The sequence below is a fragment of the Mustela putorius genome, unplaced genomic scaffold, assembly GCF_011764305.1.
Source record: "Mustela putorius furo isolate JIRA1106 unplaced genomic scaffold, ASM1176430v1.1 tig00003853_pilon_pilon_pilon, whole genome shotgun sequence".
Classification (NCBI taxonomy): domain Eukaryota; kingdom Metazoa; phylum Chordata; class Mammalia; order Carnivora; family Mustelidae; genus Mustela; species Mustela putorius.
Window position 1 is genome coordinate 64,886,622 of NW_025422005.1, and position 26,556 is coordinate 64,913,177.

At 38.7% G+C, this 26,556-nt stretch overlaps 1 protein-coding gene and 1 non-coding gene across 2 annotated transcripts in view; one reads left to right on the top strand and one right to left on the bottom strand.

Moving 5' to 3' along the window:
• Positions 1–26,556, top strand: part of GIPC2 (GIPC PDZ domain containing family member 2) — an 84,583-nt gene that overhangs the window by 13,497 nt on the left and 44,530 nt on the right. Inside the window, exon 2 of the mRNA XM_004758138.3 lies at positions 22,162–22,347. Within this exon, the coding sequence (XP_004758195.2) occupies positions 22,162–22,347 (186 nt within the window). The remainder of the gene's footprint in view (positions 1–22,161; positions 22,348–26,556) is intronic.
• On the bottom strand, positions 25,452–25,558 carry LOC123387414. Its single transcript, XR_006601868.1, has one exon. It is a non-coding gene; the product is annotated as a U6 spliceosomal RNA (small nuclear RNA).

The window sequence follows — 26,556 nt, forward strand, 5'->3', positions numbered from 1 at the left end:
CTAGCATGTCATTTTGATTCCACAAATGCAAAACTGTAACTATATAGCAAAGTGTCGTAATGAAACAATAAGCAAGACTTCAAGCAAGAGGCTTTTTCTTTCTTTCTTTCTTTACATTTTTAAAATTCTAAACAAAACAGCAAAAGTTCTGTCTGCTTTGCAAGTGGTTGCACTATAGAAATCCTAGAAATTGAAGAGACACTGGTGTATTTAAATGACCATTTAGAGACCATTTCCTTCTTGTTAAAGAAGTTCTGGACAGAGAGCACAAGACAGAAACACTAATAGTGCTCCCTTTTAGATAAATAAATAAAAAATGAAGTGTTTTGAACTCCATTTCAGAAAATAGAATTCCATGTATATGATTCAGTAAGGTGCAGTAATATAAACTTAAAATTTTAGAATTTAGGGTATATTTTTTGGTTTCGTGGCCTCAAATATATTGCTTGGAAATTTGGGATGGTGACATCACACAAGTTCTTTTGTAGTTGCCTCAGACTGTTTGGATATAAGCAGGATAGTTATGATCAATTTGTACCATTTATTTCTAATACAGTGTGTCTAGTCTTGCCTTCCTCTTAGTGTTATTAATCACACCCTACCTCTTAGGTCCTCCTTTTCCTAACTCTACATGTTGGCTCTCAGTTAAGAGTATCCATAATATTTGACCAAAGGGAAGTGGTCTCTTTTAATTTTGTTTCATTCTTTCACTGAATCTACTAGCAGAAGTCCACAGGGGAGCTACATAGTAAATACTGTTATTTAAAACCAGTTTTTACAGGTGCCTGACTGGCTCAGTCAGTGGAGCATGCAACTCTTTATCTTGCGGTTGTGGGTTTGAGTCCCACATTGGGTGTAGAAACTACTTTAAAAACGGACTTTATTTTTTTAAAGATTTTTTTGTTTACTTGAAAAATAATAGATGCACGTGATAAAGATAAGGCAGGGGCAGGGAGGGGAAGTGGGTCACCCAGAGCCACCATTCCATAGTCTTCTTCCCCAGAAGCATCTGTTGTGGACACTTTCTTGACTATCTTTACAGAAAAATACTCTATGAATTTGTGTGTGTATGTGTGAAAGTACATGCATATCTGTGAGTATAAGCCTTTCCTTTGACTTTTATTTATTTTTGAGAGCAAGAGTGCCCTTGGGCACACCCATGTGAGTAGGGGAGGGGAAGAGAAAGAATCTTGAGCAGGCTCCATGTACAGTGCAAGCCTGGATCTCACAACCCTGAGATAATGGCCTGAACTGAAATCAAAAGTCTGACACTTGACTGACTGAGCCACCCACATGCCCCCAAATAATAGAATTACTATTTATTGATTGATTGATTGATTTATAGTAGGCTTCATGCTGGGCATGACTAATAGCAAAGAGGTCTTGTGGCTACTAGAGATAAGTGAAAGGCCAGAAGGGATCTTAGACCTTATCAATGATAGAATATTTGTTTTTAGAAATCTATGGCCATCCGTAAGTGGTGGTTAAGAGACTCAAGAACTCAAGCATTTAAAAAGTGTTTTTGTTATTCTATTAAAAAAAAATTCCCTGGAAATAAAGAACATGTAGAGAACAGTTTTAACTGTTTCTCTCTCTTTTAACTACTACTACTGTTTTCATTTTATTAAGTAAACTCTACCTCCATCATGGGGCTTGAACTCATGACCCCCAAGATTGAGTCACTTGCTCTACAGGCTGAGACAGCTGTGTACCCCTCAACTCTTTTTTTTTTTTTTTAATGGCTAAAATCCAGGATAATCTTGTAGATCATCTCCATCTATAAAAGTCACAGATTCTTAAAATGTAGTGTTAAATTTACAAGGCCTTAAAGGGATATACAGTAACAAGGCTGAGGAAATGATAATTGTTTCTATTCTTGAGACAACTCATTAATATAGTAGTAGTTTCTGCATTAATATAGTAGTAGTTTCTGTGATTGGCATTAACACTATGTCCTTGATGACCCAGGGCCAGAATCTTAATTTAACTTCTTGTGGCTTCTCACATTTGGTACTAACAGTTTGTTCTGGGTGTGGCTGGGTATTAGGGGCTGGTCATGATTCCTGTTACTTTCTTCTGTTTTCTTTATACTTCCCCATTCCTGTCTTAATTTTCCTGTCTTTATGTGGAGGTGTGTGGGGGAAAGGGAAATATATCTTGAACTGAGAAGGGAATTTTTGTTGAATATCAAAACTTAACCCATGCCATCCTATGGGAAATGACAGTTCCTATCCAAAGCCTTAGAGATGGCTACAATCCGTAGATGAGGCAACTGGAGCTCAGAGAAAAAGTAAACTATTCAAGTCATGCAGTCTAAAGGGATGTCTTTGATCTTAGGTTTGTCTGGCCCCAAAGCCCATACCTTTTCCTTTTATATGGTGGTTCTTAACCTTGTTGGACTTGAAGTAACACCCTTTTTATTACTCTGAAATAAAATTTTACCAACCTATACACATAATTGAAAAAATTATATTAAATCTAATATTTATTTTTAGAGTGAGCATGCACACATGCCTGTAGGGGATGGGGAGGGGCAGAGGGGGAGAGAGAGACTCTCCAGCAGACTCCCCACCAAGTGTGGAGCCCCATGCAGGGTTTGGTCTCATGACCCCGAGATCATGACCTGAGTGAGCCAAAATCAAGAATCAGATGCTTAACCAAATGAGCCACCCTGGTGCCCCTTAACTCTAATATTAGAAACAAATATGGATTTCAGTATGGGCAAAACTACCATAGAAGACCTAATGGGGCAGTTAGGTGCTTGTATCTACTTGTAGTGAATAAGTTTGGATTTAAAGAATAAGACAATATTCAACTGAATGTTTTGACTTTCTTTATATAATGTGTAAAGAAATAAGGGGTAAATGATATTTGTTGATGTTTGTAGAATTACTGTAATGTAACAATGGGAATAGAATGATATTTGAATTTTTAACATAAAACGTTATGTGAATAGCATTGTTGTGAGTGCCTTGGTTTTCTAAAATGATAAACCGTGCTTGGTAAATTTTAGCACAAACAGGTTAAGTCTTTTCCTTGATTTACATGTTAATTATAGTCCAGGAAAGTGATAACCAAAAATACTTCAGCTGTAACACACCTAGGGTTTAGGCTTAAATAAATCTTTGTTTGTATTCCTCTCCCCAAAGTGAATGTCTGGAGGACATTTAAAAATCACGTGGAATGCCAAACAGTTCTTAACTGAGCTGGGCGTCTGTGTTAGAGTTCATACAGTATCCCTACATCAGCCCCTGTCTCCCAGATGCCAGCAGGGTCACACAATCATTTTAGCAACCAAAAAGGCCTCCACAAAATTTCAGATTGTTTCATTAGGGGCCAAAATCCCCCGTTCCCACCAGCAACATTGCTTTATAACCAGTTGCTTGAGATAAAGTACTTGCTTTACGTGTGAAGTTAGGTGCTAAAGGCGAAAAAAGTGGGAAAGAAAGAAGGGAAAAACCAGCAGAAAGACCTGTTGGTTTTATATATTCAGTTTTAGGATTAATCTTATAGGGTTGTAATTATGTAGAGTGGAGAGTGGTTTCTTAGATTTGTGACATTTTAGGCTTTTATATCTTATTTTTTTTTTAAAGATTATTTATTTATTTATTTATTTGACAGACAGATCACAAGCAGGCAGAGAGGCAGCAGAGAGAGAGGAAAGGAAGCAGGCTCCCCGCAGAGAGCTCTATGTGGGCTTGATCCCAGGACTCCAGGACCATGACCTGAGCCGAAGGCAGAGACTTTAACCCACTGAGCCACCCAGGTGCCCCTAGGCTTTTATATCTCAAAGCAACATATGTTGCTGTGGCTTTTTGAAGGGTTCATGGCATCCTTTGAGAGACAGGGAGTCAAGGTGGCATGATAGAAAAGCTTTCAGGACCATACAGTGGGGGGCGGGCTTCAGGGTGGTGTGGTGTGCCCTGGGTTTGACTCCTGGAGATGCCACCTTCTAGCCTAAATTTTCTCTCTGGCAAAATGTATCTGGCAAAAATGTCACTGGCAAAATAATACTTGCTTTTTGTGATTTGTTGTAACAGTTGAATGAAATAGCAGGTTAGGTATCTTCTTTTCCTTAAACAAGATACATTTTTTTTTTTTTACAACTCTTTGGATACTATTTTTAATTTTTTCTCTTCTAGACCTATACATTAAAAGAAATATTTTTATTAACATATAACGTACTATTTGCCCCAGGGGTACAGGTCTGTGAATCATTAGGTTTCCACATTTCACAGCACTCACCATAGCACATACCCTCCCCAATGTCCATAACCCAACCAGCCTCTCCCTACCCCCCCACCCCCAGCAACCCTCAGTTTGTTTCCTGAGATTAAGAATCTCTTATGGTTTTTATCCCTCCTGATCCTGTCTTGTTTCATTTTTTCCTTCCCTACCCACTAAACCCCCTGCCCTGCCTCTCAAATTACTCATATCAGAGAGATCATATAATTGTCTTTCTCTGATTTACTTATTTTGCTTAGCATAATACCCTCTAGTTCCATCCACTTCGTTGCAAATGGCTAGATTTCATTTCTTTTGATGGCTGTGTAGTATTCCATTGTGTATAAGTACTACATCTTCTTTTTCCATTCATCTGTTGATGGACATCTAGGTTCTTTCCATAGTTTGGCTATTTTGGACATTGCTGCTATAAACTTTCTGAAACACATGCCCCTTCAGATCACTACATTTGTATCTTTAGGATAAATACCCAGTAGTGCGATTGCTGGGTCATAGGGTAGCTCTATTTTCAACTCTTTGAGGAACCTCCATGCTGTTTTCCAGAGTGGTTGCACCAGCTTGCATTCCCACCAACAGTGCAGGAAGTTCCCCTTTCTCTGCATCCTCAGCAACATCTGTCATTTCCTGACTTGTTAATTTTAGCCATTCTGACTGGTGTGAGGTGGTATCTCATTGTGGTTTTGATTTGTATTTCCCTGATGCCGAGTGATGCTGAGCACTTTTTCATGTGTCTGTTGGCCATCTGGATGTCTTCTTTGCAGAAATATCTGTTCATGTTTTCTGCCCATTTCTTGATTGGATTGTTTGTTTGTTTGTTTGGATTATTTGTTCTTTGGGTGTTGAGTTTGATAAGTTATTTATAGATTTTGGATACAAGTCCTTCATCTGATATGTCATTTGCAAGTATCTTCTCCCATTCTGTCAATTGTCTTTTGGTTTCATTGACTATTTACTTTGCTGTGCAAAAGCTTTTGATCTTGATGAAGTCCCAGTAGTTCATTTTTGCCCTTGCTTCCCTTGCCTTTGGTGGTGTTTCTAGAAAGAAGTTGCTGCAACTGAGATTGAAGAGGTTTCTGCTCTGTGTTCTTCTCAAGGGTTTTGATAGATGGCTGCCTCACATTGAGATCTTTCATCCATTTTCAGTCTATTTTTGTGTGTGGTGTAAAGAAATGGTCCAGTTTCATTTTCTGAATGTGGATGTCCAATTTTTCCCAACACCATTTGTTGGAAAGGCTGTCTTTTTTCCATTGGACGTTCTTTCCTGCTTTGCTGAAGATTAGTTGAAGCATAGAGTTGAGGGTCCATTTATGAGCTCTCTCTTCTGTTCCATTGATCTATGTGTCTGTTTTTGTGCCAGTACCATACTTTCTTGATGACAGCTTTGTAATAGAGCTCGAAGTCTGGAATTGTGATGCCACCAACTTTGGCTTTCCTTTTCAACATTCCTCTGGCTATTCAAGGTCTTTTCTGGTTCCATATAAATTTGAGGATTATTTGTTCCATTTCTTTGAAAAACATTGATGGTATTTTGATAGGGATTGCTTTAAATGTGTAGATTGCTTTTGATAGCATAGACATTTTTACAGTATGTGTTCTTCCATTCCATGGGTATGGAACATTTTTCCATTTCTTTGTGTCTTCCTCAATTTCTTTCATGAGTACATTATAGTTTTCTGAGTACAAATTCTTGGCCTCTTTGGTTAGGTTTATTCCTAGGTATCTTATGGCTTTGGATGCAGTTGTAAACAGGATTGCTGTTGGTGTGTAGAAAGACAACTGATTTCTGTGCATTGATTTTATATCCTGAGACTTTACTGAATTCCTGTATGAGTTCTAGCAGTTTTGTAGTGGATGGAGCCTTTTGGGTTTTCCACATAAAGCATCACATCATCTGCAAAGAGTGAGAGTTTGACTTCTTCTTTGCCAATTTGGATGCCTTTTATTTCTTTTTGTTGTCTGATTGCTGAGGCTAGGATTTCTAGTACTATGTGGAATAGCAGTGGTGATTGTGGGCATCCCTGCTGTGTTCCTGACCTTAGGCGAAAAGCTCTCAGTTTTTCCCCATTGAGAATGATATTCGCTGTGGGTTTTTCATAGATGGCTTTGATGATATTGAGGTATGTACCCTTTATCCCTATATTTTGAAGAGTTTCGATCAAGAAAAGATGCTGTACTTTGTCAAATGCTTTTTCAGCATCTATTGAGAGTATCATATGGTTCTTGTTCTTTATTTTATTGATGTATTGTATCACATTGATTGATTTATGGATGTTAAACCAAGCTTGCAGCCCAGGAATAAATCCTACTTGGTCGTGGTGAATAATCCTTTTAATGTACTGCTGGATCCTATTGGCTAGTATTTTGGTGAGAATTTTCACATCTGGGTTCATCAGGGATATTGGTAATTCTTTTTGGTGAGGTCTTTTTCTGGTTTTGGGATCAAGGTAATGCTGGCTTCATAAAATGAGTTTGAAAGTTTTCCTTCCATTTCTATTTTTTGGAACAGTTTCAGAAGAGTAGGTATTAATTCTTTTTTAAATGTTTGGTAGAATTCCCCTGGTAAGCTGTCTGGCCCTGGGCTCTTGTTTGTTGGGAGATTTTTTTTTAAAGATTTTATTTATTTGTTTGACAGAGAGAGATTACAAGTAGGCAGAGAGGCAGGCAGAGAGAGAGAGGAGGAAGCAGGCTCCCTGCTGAGCAGAGAGCCCGATGTGGGACTCGATCCCAGGACCCTGAGATCATGACCTGAGACGAAGGCAGCAGCTTAACCCACTGAGCCACCCAGGCGCCCCTGTTGGGAGATTTTTGATGACTGCTTCAATCTTCTTGCTGGTTATGAGTCTCTTCAGGTTTTCTATTTCTTCCAGGTTCAATTTTGGTAGATTATATGTCTCTAGGAATGCATCCATTTCTTCCAGATTGTCAAATTTGTTGGCATATAGTTGCTCATAATATGTTCTTCTAATTGTTTGTATTTCCTTGGTGTTAGTTGTGATCTCTTCTCTTTCATTCATGATTTTATTAGTTTGGGTCCTTTCTCTTTTTGATAAATCTGTCTAGGGGTTTATCAATTTTATTAATTCTTTCAAAGAACCAGCTCCTAGTTTTGTTCATTTGTTCTATTGTTCTTTTGGTTTCTATTCTATTGATTTCTGCTCTGATCTTTATGATTCTCTTCCCCTCCTGGGTTTAGGCTTTATTTGCTGTTCTTTCTCCAGCTCCGTTAGGTATAGGGTTAGTTTGTGTACTTGAGACCTTTCTTGTTTCTTTCTTTCTTTTTTTTTTTAAAGATTTTATTTATTTATTTGACAGAGAGAGATCACAAGTAGGCAGAGAGGCAGGCAGAGAGAGAGAGAGAGGGAAGCAGGCTCCCTGCTGAGCAGAGAGCCCGATGCAGGACTCGATCCCAGGACCCTGAGATCATGACCTGAGCCGAAGGCAATGGCTTAATCCACTGAGCCACCCAGGCGCCCACCTTTCTTGTTTCTTGAGAAAGGCTTGTATCGCTATATACTTTCCTCTCAGGACTGCCTTTGCTGTGTCCCAAAGATTTTGATCAGTTGTGTTTTCACTATCATTTGTTTCCATGAATTTTTTCAATTCTTCTTTAATTTCCTGGCTGACCCATTCATTCTTTAGTAGGAGGCTGTTTAGTCTCCATGTATTTGGGTTCTTTCCAAATTTCTGTCTCCTACTCCTCTGCCATGTTGCTTCCACCTAGCTCTGTACTTTTTCATTCTCCTGTCCTTGGCCAAATCCCCCCAGATAAGGAAGGCTCATCTAAAGGTATATCCCTATACATGATCCTCAAACTAAGTTATCTCAGTGTGGAAATCTGTGTTATAGTAACTAATCTGGACCTTTCTGATGAGGGCTTCTTCTAAAAGCTTAGTATAAACATAATAAATGATGTTCATTTATTACTTCAACAAAGTTGAAGATCTCAGTTAAACTTGAGAAATAGTAAATATACCAGTTAATTCAGGATTGCTCTGGCAATGTTTCTCATGTGCCAAAAATAACTCTTTATTAATATCTGTATTTCTTTATGTCCTATGCATAGAGCATACCTGTAGCAGAATTTGTCTCAGCATATAATTATATTTTACCCTTTTCTCTCACCGAACACATAGAGCTCAACTCTCCACACATGCAAGTCTGCTAGGATCTTAATTGTGTGCAAGTCCTAGATGCTGATATTTTCCTTCCAAGTAGCTTCTAGGAAAGATTACTTAGATGTTAAAGGATAGAGGAAGAACTCTACCACTGTTGTTCTTCAACATCCAAAGTTATCTTTTTCCTTTTATTCCATGCTGTCTTTACTCATGCCATTCTGAAATGGGAATATGCTTATTTCATCAGCTTAATAGGAGATGTATTATAAATAGATGGCCAAAAAATTTATATTCCAAATCCAGGCACTTCAGAGGGTGACAGGGATGATAGTAAGAATTACTGTGATGGGTGGTGGTGGGGGTTTGCTGGCTTAGTTGCTAGAGCATGAGACTCTTGATCATAGGGTCTTGAGTTCCAGCCTCACACTGGGCATGCAGCCTACTTATAAAATAAAAAAAATTACTCTGGGACAATAGTAGTAAACTGGGACCTGCAGTCTGCCTAATTGTAACCAAATTGACTACTAGAAAAGGAGAAAGAAGAAAAATGTAAGAACATTTCATACATTTGCCAATTAAACACCAACAATAAACATGCCAGTTTCCTAGGCAGTAAGGAAGTTTTTGAATTATAGGCATTCGGAGAGGGGGTGGGGAGAGGATACTGTGGTTATAAAAATAGAAGCCGAGAGTGTCAGCAGCAAGCCTGGAGCTGGGAGATGCTGGTACTCCTCGTCCTGGCTCTGACTGGGTGACACATTCCTGGGAGTCGAGGAGAGAACCCTGTGGTAGCTTGCCAGCTTCTTCGGGAAGCCTCTGGACACTGCTGGGTTCTCCTCCCCTCTTAAACTGTTCTGCCTGCTCTAGTCCCAGGAGTTTTATAGGCCAGAATGGCAGTAATGTTGGCAAGCAGAGGGTGGGAAGGAGCTGCTTAGAGCAGGGGAGTAGGAACTACTCATAAACTAATCCAAGCACAGGGGAGAGTTTTCCAGCCAGGGTTGTGCCTAAGTGTCTCTGAGTCTGTGACATAATTCTACTCTTGGCAATGCCTTTCCACTTTTTCCCAGTCTCTGTTCTTGGGACTCTCATTCCCTGGGTGGGAGATGGTTCAGGATTAAGCAAGCTGAGCCTAGAAGAAGCTTCATGCACACTATGTGTACACATGCATGCACAAACACACTCTCACACATATACTCAGTTCCTCTAAAGTTAAGACTGTACATACTTGTGTCACACTGACCCTACCCGTAGAGGTTTTTCTTTTGTTTTGTTCTGTTCCCCCCGCCCCCATGTGTCTCCAACTTGCTAATGAACAATTTAAGTGTCTGAGGTGGTCATTGGATTTGTCTTCCCCCAATCCTTTGTTACTTCTCATCTAGGGAACCCTGTAGTACATTTTCTTCTGTCACCTTTCACCCTATCACCTTGTACAATTTCCTGTCTTTCTAGGTGTCCTACTTTGGAATAAAAATCAGTTTCAGTCTCTCTCAAGATGTTTATAGTTTTTCAAATGGCCCACTTTTTATATAAGCCTTTTCTTCATCTCTTTCAGAATTTCTGTCCTAGGAAATAGTAGGGAATAGACCACCTTCCCTTGTCCCTCCCACTTGACACCTCCTTGGCTCACCATGCTGCTTTCCAGTTTCCCATGATTTATATGGGTGTCTTCTATTTTAGTACTTTTTTTTAAAAGATTTTATTTATTTATTTGACAGACATAGACCACAAGTAGGCAAAAAGGCAGAGAGAGAGGGGGAAGCAGGCTCCCCACTGAGCAGAGAGCCTGATGCGGTGCTCGATCCCAGGACCCTGAGATCATGACCTGAACCGAAGGCAGAGGCTTAACCCACTGAGCCACCCAGGTGCCCCTTTTAGTACTTTTTTAAAGTAAGCTGCACTCAACATAGGGCTCAAACTCATAGCCCTGAGACTGAGAGTTGCTTGCTCTACTGACTGAACCAACCAGGCATCCCCATTTAGGTGGTATGTTTGTATATGTATATTTATTTAAATTAACTAATTAAAAAGATTTAACTTATTTATTTGATAGAGAGTGGCATAGTGAGAGAGGGAACACAAGCAGGGAAAGTGGGTGAGGGAGAAGCCGGTTTCCCGCTGAGCAGGGAGCCCGATGCAGGCTCAATCCCAGGACCCTGGGATCATTACCTGAGCCTGAGGCAGATGCCTAATGACTGAGCCACATAGATACCCCTATTTAGGGGTTTTTTAAATATAACATGCTTGTAGCCATTTCATTGTAAGGGTTGTAAGTCTGCTGCCTGTGTTAATATGAACATAGTGTTACATGAGCTTTCTGCCAAACACATCTTAAAATTTTGATTAGGGTTCCTTTTGAGATATAATGGCCATCTTTTATAAATTACGTTTTGTATTTGGTAAACTGGAAAGCTTAACCATAAATCTCTTTATTAATGTAATTTATAATATTTTACAAGCCACCTTACTACATTGTTCTTAGATATAAAATGTCTCCTTGTTATAGTCTTTGTCTTTTTACGTTCTTTTCCATTTCATGTGTCAAATAAGAGGAGGCTTTTAAGAAGATAAGTAGGTTTAGGAAGCTGGAAAATTTGAGACAGCACCTGACCAGGGGAATAGCAGTGATTTATGATGTCTTTAAAATTGGCACGTAACCTTGCAGCATTAATAGACTAGGATAAAGTTCTGTCTGGAAGAATATTGTGGAAAAGGATGATATATATAGCCATACACATTTGATTTATCTTACTCAGTTTAGTATTTCTGTAATGTCCACAAAGGCAAGACTAAAACCTCTCCTTATCCTTTTAAACTTATGTTTCAAGAATTGCTTTGAGATTTTTGACTCTTTTGGTCACATAGTTGCTTCGGTTAGCTTTCATTAGCAAAAGAAAATGTTCTTTTGGTTACTGTGGGAAGTCATTTGGTAGATTAACAAATATAAATCTGCTTTTCTTTTTTTGGATAAAATTATTTTTGTGCTATTATTTTGCTGGCTAAGAAGAAGAAGAGTACAAAGGATGATTCACCTTTTATTTAGGACTTGCCACTGCTGACCCAGGGCAGCTAATTTAGAAGTGAATCATTTATAGAAAGTTCTACACAGTTCGAGGCAGGGCTTTGTACAATATCCTCATGAAGGTCTAAATAGAGCATACAGTATCAGGTTTCTAAATATCTGTCTTGTTGCCAATTTTATCTTTTGCAAATGCTGGAACTTGTTTCTAGATGACTATAGCCATTGACGAGGTGAAGGTAGGGGCACTATATATATAAAATCAAGTATATTTTAAAAACAAATCTTAGAAATTTAGTACATATGTTATGCTGGGAAAATAATAAGTTTGAGATTTTAAATGCCTATTTATAGTACAAAGAAACAAATGTAACTAGTCAGTTTCAAAATTATCTGGAAGAAATAATTTTAAACTTACAGTAAATCAAATCAAACAATGTGTTAGTATTTTGATATTTACTGATCATCTAATATTTGATTTTTAAAGTCCAATTACAAATAGCTCCTTTTTGCAATCTATTTTAACTCCTTTTAGGAAGTGGGTGGTTTATTAGATAAATGGTATTATTTGGCTCTATATAGAACACAAAATATATAGTTTCTGCCTTTGTTTTAAATTCAAAGCTGAATTTATGTTTACATTAGTTATAGTATCATGGGTTAGAAAAAGCCAGAAGTTTGAATTCTTGTTTTGTCATTCATTAGCTATGTGACCTTAGATAAATCACTTAATGGGTCTGAGCTGGTTTTCTCCTCTGCACAGGGTGTAGTGATACCTGCCCCCATGACCTGACTCACAAGGATTAGTTGAGCTAATGCCTTGGGAAGTGATCAGTAACTTTGGTGTCTCTCTGCAGATATCAGATGTCAAGTGAGGTAACATTGCAGGGAAAATAACTCAGACATCCAGGGTTGGAATCTCATTTGTACCACATACTACTGATGTGACCCTATAAGCCTTTTCTTTATTTTATTATTTATTTTTTGAGATATAATTGGCAGATAATATTATTAGTTTCAGGTATCTAATGATTCAATATTTATATATATGACAAAATTATCACCACAATATCTAGTTAATATCCATCAACACAAATAGTTATGATTTCTAGTGATGAGAGCTTTTTTTTTTTTTTTTTTTTAAATTTTATTTATTTATTTGACAGAGAGAGAGATCACAAGTTGGCGGAGAGTCAGGCAGAGAGAGAGAGAGAGAAGCAGGCTCCCGCCGAGCAAAGAGCCCGATGCGGGGCTCGATCCCAGGACCTGAGATCATGACCTGAGCCGAAGGCAGCGGCCTAATCCACTGAGCCACCCAGGCGCCCCGTGATGAGAGCTTTTAAGATCTCTCTTAGCAACTTCCAAATATACAGTGCTGTATTAGCTATAGTTGCTATACTGTAGATCACATCCTGATGACTTGTTAATTTTATAACTAGAAGCTTGTAACTTTTGACTACCTTCACCTGTTTTGCCTTCCTTTACCTATCCCTGTTGCTGGCAACCATTAGTTCTGTATCTTTGAAGTTTGTTTTTTTTTTTTTAGATTTTATGCATATGTGTGATCATACAGTATTTGTCTTTCTTGGTCAGATTTATTTCACTTAGTGTAAGGCCCCCAAGTTCCATCCATATTGTTGCAAATGGTGCCATTTCTAAGCCTTTATTTTTTAGTCCATATATATATATATATATATATATATATGGTGGTAATATAATACCTCTCACCTAGAATTACCATAGGGAATAAAGGAAGTAATTTATGAAAGTGCCTGGTGCATGTAATGTTTCTTGGACCTTGAATTTTGATTTTATTTTCCATTCTTCCAGAGCTATCTCCTCAGTTACTTCACTTTCCAAGTGTTTTTCTGGAAGCGGAGGTCAGTATCCAATCTGTACAGTTAAGAGGGGATGAACAGGTGGCCCAGTTTAGGACTATAATTGAAGAATGGAATTTTAGAAGTTATTTGATACAGTACATTTACCACATATTTTTGGGGTACCATAAGACACTCAGAGCTTTTGAAAGTTTTTGGTTTTTAGTAGGCTCCGTGCATGCCTAATGTGGGGCTTGAACTCACAACCCTGAGATCAAGAGTCTCATGCTATACTGACTGAGATAGGCACGCACCCTGGAAGAGTAATGAGTAACAATTTGTCACGGGCTTGGTTAGAGCTACTCCCTTCTGTTCAAGGACTCAGGGTAATTGGGTAACGCTCTTCCCTCCTCTCCATAATTATTTTGTTCTTAGTTTGATCTTAATTCCTGCTATTTTAAGGATAATTAACTAATGGAGGTATAATAATTTTTTTGATTGTATATTTTGTTTAATACTTGCATTTAAAAAAATTTTTTTTTAATTGAGGAAAAAGTCTTTGAGACTTAGATAATGAGAACAGCCCAGAGAAAACCATAGTCATTAACACAGGAAATAATCCAAGTGGTGTTCTTATGGATAAAGACAAGATATTAACTCCTGATGGAAGTATGGCCAAGTTGGGGTGCCTGGCTGGCTCAGTCCGTAGAGCATATGACCCTTAATCTTAGAGTCATGAGTTTGAGCCCCATATTGGCTGCAGAGATTACTTAAGAAAACTTTTTTAAATTTATGGTTTAATTATTAGATTTGTCATTATGTACTTTCTCTTTATTTTCTATAATATTGGTATTTCTATAATGCTTATTTTAGAAAGTATATAAAAAGTAGCAAGATTCTTAGGATAGATTGAGATGTAGGAAAGTAGTTGTATTAAAATATTAATACTGCTACTTTAGATAAACTTTAAGAGGTTACAGTTCCAGTTACTTACTAAAATCACATCCACTAGTAATGTAATGCCAGCTACACAAGCCCATAACTTCTTCCAGAGGTTTTTGGAACATGTGGGATCTTTGGCCAGCTCAGTTCCTGTTTAAGGAAGGCATCAAACAAAAGAAAGTTGGAAATGGGCTTCCTGGATTTAAAAAAAAAAAAAAAAAAAAGGTGGGAGGTGGCATTTAATGTGTTTTTGGAGAGATCTGTGGTAACAGAATATCTTTTGAAACACCAATGACAAATGATTTATTTAACCTTACATAAAGCACATTGTAAAGTATATAATGGAGAGAAAAGACAATATTTAATTTATATTAATGATTCTATATAGTTGTTCAGACTTATCATCCTAGCCAAGTTTTAAGGGTGAATGATAATAACTACATGGTACAAACTGGAGGATAACAGTTCAGATATTATGCATGGTAAGAACGCTGTCCATGAGTTACTCTTCAACAACAAAGTTGAGGGATAATGTAATTTATGGGAGAAAAAGAAATCCCTCCTGGTGATGACATTAAAAAGGAGCATAATCTGATCTCCTCAGGAAAACTTATGCAATATAAGCAGCTTGTAAGCTGCTTGTAAGTGTAAATATTACTGTTCAAGAAGCACTTATATTCCAGGAATAATAACCTTAAAAATAGGCTTTTAGTTTAAAAAGTATATATAGTGTCTTATTGAGTTTTTTTTTTTTTTTTTAATAACAACTGCATGATGTAGACCAAGCTTTAATGATGCCGTGATGTACCTGAGGACTATGGAGGTCAAATAACAGCTCACTGAGTACAGAAGTGGGACTAGATTCAAGTCTCTTACATCTTTTTTTTTTTTTTTAAAGCTTATTAAAAAAAATTACACACAATGTGGGGCTCAAACTTACGACCCTGAGATCAAGAGTTGCATGTTCTTCTGACGAAGCCAGACAGGCACCCCAAGTTGCTTACCCCTTAATCCATTGGTTGTTTTTTGTTTGTTTGTTTGTTTCTGTTTTTGTTTCGAGACACCTACCTACGGGTGGCGCTTGGGCGCACACGATTATGGGTGGGGAGGGGCAGAGGGAGAACTTTTTTTTTTTAAGATTTTATTTATTGGACAGCGCTAGAAAGGGAACACAAGTAGGCGGAGTGGTAGAGGGAGAAGCAGGCTTCCTACTAAGCAGAGAGCGGGATGTGGGACTCAATCCCAGGTCCCTGGGACCATGACCTCAGCCAAAGGTAGAGGCTTAACGACTAAGCCTCCCAGGCACCTAGGAGAGAGAATCTTTTTTTTTTTTAAAGATTATTTATTTATTTATTTGACAGAGATCACAAGCAGGCAGAGAGGCGGCAGAGAGAGAGGAGGAAGCAGGCTCCCCGCTGAGCAGAGAGCCTGATGCGGGGCTTGATCCCAGCACCCTGGGATCATGACCTGAGCTGAAGGCAGAGGCTCAGCCCACTGAGCCACCCAGGTGCCCCTGGGAGAGAGAATCTTAAAGCAGGTTCCACACCCAGCATGGAGCCCAGTCTCACAACCCTGAAATCATGATCTGAGCCAAAATCAAGAGTCTGTTACTTAACCAACTGAACCACCTAGGTGTGCCCCTCCCTGCCTTAAAAATTTTTTTTTTTGCTTCTGTTGAAGGGGGAACAACTTTTCTGTGCCTGAAATTTCTTCTTCTTCTTCTTCTTCTTTTTTAATATTTTATTTGTCAGAGGGTGTGCAGAAGCAGCAGGGAACTGCAGGCAGAGGGAGAAGCAGTCTCCCTGCTGAGCAAGGAGCCTGATGTGGTACTCGATTCCAGGACGCCGGAATCATGACCTAAGCTGAAGTGAAGACAGTTAACCAACTGAGCCACCCAGGTGTCCATGTGCCTAAAATTTTTGATAGGGGGAATAGGATGTGAAATTACTATAAGGATGCATACATATAAGGATGTATTGTATGCATACATATAAGGATGTATTAAACACAATTTACCATCTGCTTTACTGAGTTTAAGGATAAAATGAGATAGTAGTAGGTAGACCTTTTAAACTGAAGAATTATAAAGATAAAAAATATAATGAATGATTCTAGAGTTTAGTTGGAAACAACAAAATCTAATCTAGAATGGGTTGGTGAAATTATTGGTTTGTGTAACTAAATATTCTGAGAGAGGACTATGTATCAGACAGCTGTTGATCTTGGAGTCATGAGTTAGAGCCCCCCATTGGATGTAGACTTTACTTCAAAATCTTTAAAAAAAAAAAGTTAGCCTAGGATAATAATAATAGAAAATGTAGCAGACTTCATTGGATGGGAATGATTTTGACATATACTGGATTTAGAAGTTGGGTTTTGGCTATGTCATTTTTGGTTAAGGAAATGCCATGTGCAGATACAGGGAGATGGGGAAAATACAAAGTATAAAATTGATGAAGACAGGATATTTTAGAACTGAGCTGCCCCATGTGGTAGCTAGTAGCAAACTATAGATCCTGGACACTCTGGCTAGTTCAAATTGAGTAAGATCTTAAAAATTTAAAAAATGGAAACTATCTCAATTTTTGTATTATCTATTTGAAACAATGTATTAGATATATATAATTATATAATTAATAAACATCTATTAATAAGTTAATAAATTAACATCTATTTTTACTTTTGTTAATGTAGCTATGAGAAAATTTAAAATTCTGTGGCTTGTTACATATCTGTTGGTCAGTGCTGCTTTAGGAAACGAAATTGTCATGAGTATTCCATTTATCTTTTTTTCCTTTAAACCCAATGTATTTATTTACTACAATGACTCACTCTTAAGGGCTTAATTTAAAAAACAAAAACAAGTGGTGCCTGGGTGGCTCAGATGGTTAAGCCTTTGCCTTTGGCTCAGGTCATGAACTCAGGGTCCTTGGATCGAGCCCTGCATTGGGTTCCCTGCTCAGCAGAGAGTCTGCTTCTCCCTCTCCCTCTGCCCCTCCCCACTGCTTGTGTGCTCTCTCTCTCTCAAATGAATAAATAAAATCTTTAAAAACAGAACAAAAATGACACCACAGCTTAAGATGCAGAGTTTTAGATAGGAATGAAGACCATCTAAAGAAAAACTAAAAAGACAACACAAGGAGAGAGGCTAGGCAGTCAGGGATCTTGATGGAGACCTGCTTTGAATAGGTTCTTTGCAGATACTTCTTAAAGGCTGTGGGGTTTTTCCAGAGTTCAGCAGCACATGTGTTCAAAGGTCTATCAATGTTAAGTTCTTCTAGCAGGCTTAGGATGGACAGGAGGATGGTCCTGACATCATACAGGATAGACCACTGTCCTTCAGGATGTCCAGGCAGAAATTAGCCTGGGTGTTGTACTGGGGTGGTAGTGGGGTGTGAGGAGTTTCACCATATGGGTCATTGTAAAGGTAGTCACTGGTGAACTCCAGGGAGAACGTGTACCTCAGGTGTTCATATACTGTGCCAGCTACTCCATGATGGTCCCCACCCATTTGAAGAGGTGGTCTGATTCAGGGAAAGTAGAAAAAAGGGTCATAAGTGTCATCAGCTTTTGATGCAGCTTCTTGCCCATGGGGTCCAATGTAGTGTCCCCACTGGGCTTGACTCCTTTGTGGGTAGCGGTGGCTGGCAGCAGTAGGGTGGCACTCCTGGGAGGTCATCTGGTATCTGCTCAGGGAGCCAGGAACTTAGAGAGTTCAACTGAAAAACTAGAATATTCCATTTATTTAATGAAAATGGACAATGGTAGTAAAGCACTAAATGCGGATACCTCAGAAGACATTAAGGATTTCATTTTACAGTTGAAAAAAAAAAACCCACCAGAAATCTTTTTATCTAATGGATGACTCACCTTATGATACCTTGCCCTGAGTTTACTTTCTTTTGATTTAGTTTAGTTTGTTCACGAGAAGGTATAGAATACACTAAATACTATGTCTTACTGTCTTTTATCTAGTATACTTACAGTGGAAGCAGTATTTCTTAAAGGAACACAGATATGACTTGAACAGTGCATCATTTTTTTTCTATCCTAACAATAAACGTTTATTAGCTGTGTTCATTGGATAAAATCACAATTTTCTTATCTGCGAAATGAGGACAATAAAACCTGGTATACATGTATATTATATCAAATGAGGTAAATGAATGTATGCTGTCAATGCCATTCAGATACAAAGGGAGTAGGGTGCTTGTTAGCTGTTGTAGGAGAAAGAAGACAAGACAAGATCTCCTCTCAGGGTGAGGATGACAAATACATGTGTTAAAGCAGCAAGAATCCAAGGCAAGGTGACTTAAACTGTTGAATGAGTTACTAGATTGAAATGATGTGAGCAAAGTGGAAAGATTGATTCCATCTGGGCAGTTACATTTGAGCAGAGTCTCAATAGGTAAGGGTATTATAGGGGTGGAATGGGTGCCTGCATTTTAGATTTTGGATTGAGGGAAATATATGAATGAAATAGGAAACCTCAAGATATGTATTTGAGTTCCTTTTTGGTTTAAAATATTCATAGCTTTTGCTCTCTTTCAGTTGAATCATGTTGCCTTACTATACCTCAGTGCAGTATATGAGCCTGGGATTTCCTGGTATAGGGACTGTGTGTCTTTGCATACATAGTGTGCAGTTTTGTGTGGTTTTAAGAAGCGAATCTATTAATGTGTTTACTCACAGTGGATCCCAAACACCATTAATATAAAAGCAAGTTATCAGTTAGGAAATAAAACACTAAAATCTAAATGATGGGGAGCACCTGGGTGGCTCAGTCAGTTAAATGTCTGCCTTCAGCTCAGGTCATGATCTCGGGGTCCTGGGATTGAGCCCCATGGGCTCCCCACTCAGCAGGGAGTCTGCTTCTCCCTCTCCCTCTACTTTCCCCAGAACCTGGGGAAAAGCAGGTATTTAATCGATGATTGGTGGGTGGATGAATAAGCAAGAATATTGCAGCATTCAGAAAGCACTATATCACTTATTTTTCATCAAGGATGTGTTTGAATTTCTAACCCTTTATCACATACTTACAGATATATTTGCTGATGGTTGTGTGTTGAGATCCTATGAGTGTTAGGTTTTTATTCTCCCACAGAGATCTGACCTGAAGTTAGGGCGTTTTTTTACTTGCTGTTGTAGAGGGCTTGCACTCTCCCTCTCCGTGACCGTTACTTTCCTGCAGGTTTTCAGCACAGCCTCTTGTGGAGCTCTGTTCTGTGAAGGATGTAGCTGGCTCCACTTCTTCTGGGGGAAGCGGGGGAAGATACCTTGCCTGCAAACTTTTGGCTATCTGGAATGGAACGTTCTTCTGCAAGGGAGGAAGCATGGTGAAAGGGATCATACCTACAGGAAATCTAATATTTGCTTTGCAGTGAAATGTGAAAAATTGAAAGAAAGGAAGCAGCATAGTGACTAGAAGTCCACTCTGTGTGGGATTTCCTTTTTGGGGCTTTTCTCCTGCCCTGTTACATCATCATTTTGTGTGTGTGTGTGTGTGTGTTTGTTTTAAGATTTTACTATTTGACAGAGAAAGGGAGCAGAGGGAGAGTGCGAGCAGGAGAAAGTAGAGGGAGAGGGAGAAGCAGACTCCCTGCTGAGTGGGGAGCCCATGGGGCTCAATCCCAGGACCCCGAGATCATGACCTGAGCTGAAGGCAGACATTTAACTGACTGAGCCACCCAGGTGCTCCCCATCATTTAGATTTTAATGTTTTATTTCCTAACTGATAACTTGCTTTTATATTAATGGTGTTTGGGATCCACTGTGAACACATTAATAGATTCACTTCTTAAAACCACACAAAACAAAACTGTTTCTTCACCTTCCCATCATTGTTTGAGAAAGGAAATCAGAATAGCTGTTTACTCTGCATATTCCCTTGGCCATTTACCCACACTATTCATGATTTTTGTAAGTGGACTAATTATACATTGATTTCACAGTTAGAATAATAATAGGGGCCATTCTTTTTTTTAAAATTTATTTAAGATTTTATAGATTTCACAGAGAGAGGGAGAAAGGGAGGGAACACAAGCAGAGGGAGTGGGAGAGGGAGAGGGAGAAGCAGGCTTCTCAGTGAGCAGGGAGCCTGATGCAGGTGTGGGCTCGGTGTGAGGCTCAGTCCCAGGACCCTGGGCTCACGTTCTGATCACCAAATATATTACACCCTGCCCAGGAACACAAGGGGTTAAATCAAACATCCATCAGTTAGCACAACTTCACCACAGATGAAAAAGGGAAAGGGTGGGGACACCAGTTTTTCTTTGTAAGCCTTTATTCTTTGGTACCCAGTTGCCTCTTGTCCTCATCACTAGCTCCTTTCATACACTTCTCAGATTTGATCAGAGTTTTGCTGACCATGCTGGACCTTTTGGCCGTGTGACAGAACTCTTCCTACTCAGACACATTCTGATATAGCTTAAAGGGCCATTTGATAAGTAGTAGTTGCACCATTTCTGAACCTTATGAGGCTTATGGACATGTTAAGGCTTAAGTTCGAGTGGGAATCAGGAATGGTGTGAAACCCAGGGATACAGGGAAAGGGTTGAAAGGGAGGACTGAAGCAAGGCTCAGGTTTGGAGGAAGGGCTGGAAACATCTGTGACAAAATTACTTGACAGTAAAAAGAAAAAAAAAATTCCATTTAGCCATTTTGATATAACACACCTGTATTAAAATGTTTTCCTTTGGGACATATGTACTCAGGAAATGTTTGTTGAACTTAATTTTTGAACCAATGACATGTTTTCAACCCCCTTTCTCCTACTGTTCTGTAATTTTATATTTGGGCCCCAGACCATGGTGAACAAACTTTGAGCTGCCCTGCAGATTTTAGTAAAATGAATCCTGTTTTTGAAGGAAAATGAGCTTCAATAAAGACATGGTGACATGAGTCGCTTTAGAATCTCTACACCACTTTTTTTTTTTTTTTTTTTTTTTTTTAAAGATTTATTTATTTGACAGAGAGAAATCACAAGTAGACAGAGAGGCAGCCAGAGAGAGAGAGAGAGAGGGAAGCAGGCTCCCTGCTGAGCAGAGAGCCCGATGCGGGACTCGATCCCAGGATCCTGAGATCATGACCTGAGCCGAAGGCAGCGGCTTAATCCACTGAGCCACCCAGGCGCCCCTCTTCACCACTTTTTACTATTCCAGTTCTTCATGCTGTTTCTACCATTACGTGAATTTTTTTTTTTAAAGATTTTATTTATTTGCCAGAGAGAGAGTACACACAAGCAGGCAGAGAGGCAGGCAGAGGCAGCGAGAGAAGCAGGCTCCTTGCTGAGCAAGGAGCCCCATGCGGGACTCGATCCCAGGACCCTGGGATCATGACCTGACCTGAAGGCAGTGGCTTAACCAACTCAGCCACCAAGGTGTTCCTACCATCATGTGGATTTGACCAAATTGCATTCATCTCTCCATACTTCAGTTCCTTTATTTTGAAAATTAAGGAACTGGATTTGTGGTCTTTAAGGTCTGTTTTAGACCTCTTCATTTTAGTACCTCATTCATTACTTTTCTCAAGCACTATAATGTGATAAATAATTTTCCTCATTAAAAAAAAATCACCAGTTTTCAAAAACAGTCTTGCTTATTTTTTCATTGTGGTAAACATGTCATGGCCTTGCCTTTGGGAACACAACTTTTGGTTTTAGCATTGTAAATGGCAGGTAATGTAGGTGTTAAATCACTATGATCCGAACTCAGAATTTGGCTCTTGACAAACACAGGCTTTGTGACCTTAGGCAAATTACTTTCTTTTAGTAGCCTAAAATTCATCTTCTATAATTTGGAGGTGATAATGTATTTCTAAAGTCAATGTGAGGATTAAATGAGATCATGGCTATCAATTGTTTAGAACACAGCCTTGTCTATAGGAAGTACTCCGTATATATTATCTGAGGTTAATGATGTAACTTCTTAGATCATAAATCGAGGACTGGTTCACTCAAATATTATATCTAATGATCAGAATGCTTTGTGATGGAAACTGAGCTAACCTATTTTTTTCTTTCTTACAGATCTTATATTGCACTTTAAACACACCTAAAGTTGATATGGAAAATCTCTTAGGATCGTATGTAGGCCTTGAAGATTTCATATTTGCCCATGTGAAAGGGAACCAAAAAGAAGTGAATGTATATAAATCTGAGGACTCACTTGGTCTCACCATTACAGAAAATGGAGCTGGCTATGCTTTTATAAAGGTGAGTCTTAAAAAATAACTATGTGACTTAACCGAGGGTAATATTTAAGAAAATCTACCAGGTCAAAGAAATCTTCAGATTGGAAAGCTGGCTTAGCAGGGATGTTTTGATAAGGTTTCATTTAAAAAAGCTTGCAAAGACCTCATTTTTTGTTTACCCTTCGCTTGAATTTCTTACTTTCAGTTTAAACTTCCTCTAGAATTTAGAACTTAATGAGAAGGAAAGCCAGATCTTGGTGCCCATTTATCCATATGAGATCTTGTAGGTCTGTAGCTCATTAATATCTGATGACTTCTGTGTTGATTTCCAGTGTTTTTTTTTAGGGTAATTTCCAAGTGTGAGAGAGAGAGAGAGTGAGAGAAAAAAAAAAAAAAAAAATATATATATATATATATATTTTTTTTTTAAAGTAATCTCTAGGGGCGCCTGGGTGGCTCAGTGCATTAAAGCCTCTGCCTTTGGCTCAGGTCATGATCCCAGGGTCCTGGGATTTAACTCTGCGTCGGAGCTCTCTGCTTGGCAGGGAGTCTGCTTCTCTTATTCTCTCTCTGCCTGCCTCTCTGCCTGCTTGTGATCTCTGTGTGTCAAATAAATAAATAAAATCTTTAAAAAAATGTAATCTCTAGATGCAGTGTGGGGCTCAGATTCACAACCCTGAGATCAAGAGTTGAATGCTCTACCAGCTGAGCCAGGCAGGCACCCTAAGTGTAAACATTTTTTTAAAAAAAGATTTTATTTATTTCTTTGAAAGAGAGAAAGAGCATGTTAGAGTGTGAGGGTATGTAATTTCTTTATTTAGGCACAAAGAGAGCAATATAGAGCTGCGAAGATGAGAGAAGGTTTGAGATAGTATGAAAAAACTAAGAACTGAGGAATAGTGAAAAGGAACGTAGATTTATCACTTTTTGTTTTGTTTTTGGTTTTTTATTTTTTTAATAGAGAAAACGAGCAGGGAGTGGGGCAGAGGGAGAAGCAGACTTCCACTGAGCAGGGAATCTGATGTGGGACTTGATCCCAGGATGCTGGGATTATGACCTGAACCGAAGGTAGATGCTTAACTATCTGAGCCACTCAGACACCCAGGCTCATTTCTTAAATCCTTCTATTAAACAATTGCAAAACAGCTGACTTCTATTGAATGCTTATCATGTACTATGCACTTTATGTACTTTTTCTCAATTCTCACAGTTCAATTTGATACTATGTTTTTTCTTATTAATGTACAACAGATTTTTAATGTATAGCTTACTGTACTCATACCTGTGTAACCACCACCTAGATCAAGGGAAACTTCATTTCTACCACCCGGAAGTCTCCCTGGTGACTCTTCCTAGTCACTGCTTCCCCACCAAAGGCAGCCACTATTCTGACTTCTAATGCCATAGTTTTGCTTTTTCTTGAACTTCATTAAGTAGAATCCTATGCTCTATTGTTTCTGGCTTCTTTTTTTCAATATGGTATCTGGGAGATTGACCTGTGGGTAGGCAGTATTATTAACCTCTGTTTTAAAAATACAGAACCAGGATCAGGGAGGTTAAGTAGCTTGCTTCAAAGTCACGTAGCTAAAAAACTCAGGGTTTGAATTCATGAGATCTGGTTCCAGAGCTGACTGACATTCCTATCCACTTCACTAATAATTAGTTATAAATTTCATAAGCAAAACATATTTCATGTTTTCATTTTGCCCAAATCTTTGCTGACGCATTGTCATCATTAAAAAAAAGTCTTAAGGAAGCTATCTTTTTAACTGTAAATAGTACTTTATTTAACTTCCCATTTAATAGAGTGGTTATTTTTAGCTCTGCAAAAGATAGGACTGTGCCGAAGGTTGAGTGGGTGACCAAATGGAAAATCGTGAGTCGGGCAAGTCATGTGGGATTATCTGGGGGAAGCTTAGGACATGAAGCACATGCAGCAATGCCTTTCTAATGTCAGCAGGGAAGGGCTTAAAAGTTTTGCAAGCACGTGTGGATTTTTTAGATCTTAACCTCCATGTTCAGAGCTTGTGTTCTTTATTTTTTTAATGCCTCCTTGAACATGTGCCTGCTTCTGTACTTGTTACTAGTCATGTGAGAAAGTACGTGATGGCAAAGAGAAAGTGGAGCATAAGCCAACTACTGACATATAATTCAACTTATAGAAATGAATATCCTACTGTGTATATGGTTAATATGATTTTAAAAATCGAGGGGGGTGGTAATTTAAAACTTACCGTTTTAAAGATTGTAAGACTTCCATAATACCCTTGACACATTTCTTCAGTTTTTTACCATGTGCCATATTTGCTGTTTTGTTCTTTCATATGCATGTGTATATGTATATTAAATTCAAATACATACAATTTTTCTGAACTACTTGAAAAAGTGGATTGTATGTATTACGCCTATTTTGCCCTTACTGTTTTAGAATATACTTACTAAGCGCAGGGTTTTTCCTCTATATAGCTATAGTATCATAGTGAAATTCAGAAAATCTAATATTGATAAAACTACAGTATGGACATTAGTTTAAAATTATTTTATCAGTTGCCTAATATCCCATTTAAATGAAATGTAGTATTCTTTTTTTTTTTTAAAGATTTTATTTATTTATTTATTTGTTAGAGAGAGAGCGCGTGCAAACACAGGCAGAGTGGCAGACAGAGGCAGAGGGAGAAGCAGGCTCCCTGCCAAGCAAGGAGCCTGATGTGGGACTTGATCCCAGGACACTGGGATCATGACCTGAGCTGAAAGCAGCCACTTAACCAACTCCGCCACCCAGGCATCCCTAAACAAAGTATTGTATTTAGAGGTTACTTGGAATAGGTTCTTTCCTGCCCCTTTTCCCACTAGGTAATTGTTATTTATTTGAAATGCTGTTGAATCCATTTGCTTCTCTTTGAATTGGACTTCACCCCCCATCCTTGTTTTTTTTTTTTTTTTCTGAATACATAAAATATTAACATGATTCAAAAGTTAAAACTATACTAAAAGACATTCAGAGATCTGTCACTCTTTCCCCTAACCCTCTATCCCATTACTCATTTCTCCCACTCCTTATAAGTGATCATTTTAATTAATTTTTGGCTCACCCTTTCAGTGTTTATTTTTGCCAAGATAAGTAAAAAAATAATGAAACATTCCAAGAGTTTGTATGTCATTCTCAGTCAGGGACTGTGTTAAACTTTTCTGTATGGTTCCAATTTTAGTGTATGTGCTGCTGAAGTGAGTACATGATATCCTTTCAGTAGTGGCTAGAAATCAGTAGGTTAGTGTAGGACGGTGTGGTATAGATTCAGAAAAGGGTAAGGAGGAAGAATTCCATGATTAGGGAGGCAGTGTATTGTGATGCATGGGAACATGGGCTTTAGAATGACACAGGCCTAGGGCGCCTGGGTGGCTCAGTTAGTTGGGCATCTGATTCTTGATTTTGGCTTAGGTTGTGATTTCAGGATCCTGGGATTAAGCCCTGTGTTGGGCTCCATGCCTTTTTCCCCCCTAAAGATTTTTTTTGAGAAAGACGATGAATGAATGAGAGCACAAGCAGGGGGAGGGTCAGAGAGAAGGGGAGAAGCAGATTGTCTGCTAAGCAGGGAGTTGGATGCAGGGCTGGATACCAGGACCCTAGGGTCGTGACCTGAGATAAAGGCAGGGACTTAACCCATTGAATCAGCCAGGTGCCCCCAAAAAGCAGTTTTAAGAGGGAAGTTCATAGAGATAAATGCTTACCTCAAGAAACAAGTTTCAACCTAATTTTATACCTCAAGGAACTAGAAAAAGAACAAATGAAGCCCAAAGTTAGTAGAAAGGAGGGAATAACAATGATTAGAGCAAAAATACAGATTGGGAATATCCAGGGGCACTGGATAGATCCTGGGTAGCTCAGTTGGTTAAGCATCTGCCTATTGATGTCGGTTTAGGTTATGACTGCAGGGTTGTGAGATCAACCCACATGTTGGGGGGATTGTTGCTTGGGATTCTCTCTCTTGTCTGTCCCCTCCCAAAAGAAAGAGTCTGAGAAGACAATAGAGAAGATCAATGAAACTAAGTGTTGGTTCTTTGAAAAACATTTGACAGGCCTTTAGCTAGATTTACCAAAAAGGACTCAAAACCAGAACTGAAAGATGTTACACTGGTTACCAGAGAAATGCAGAAGATCATAAGTGACTATTATGAACAGTTACACCTAACCTATTGGACAGCATATAAGGAATGGGTAAATTCCTAGAAA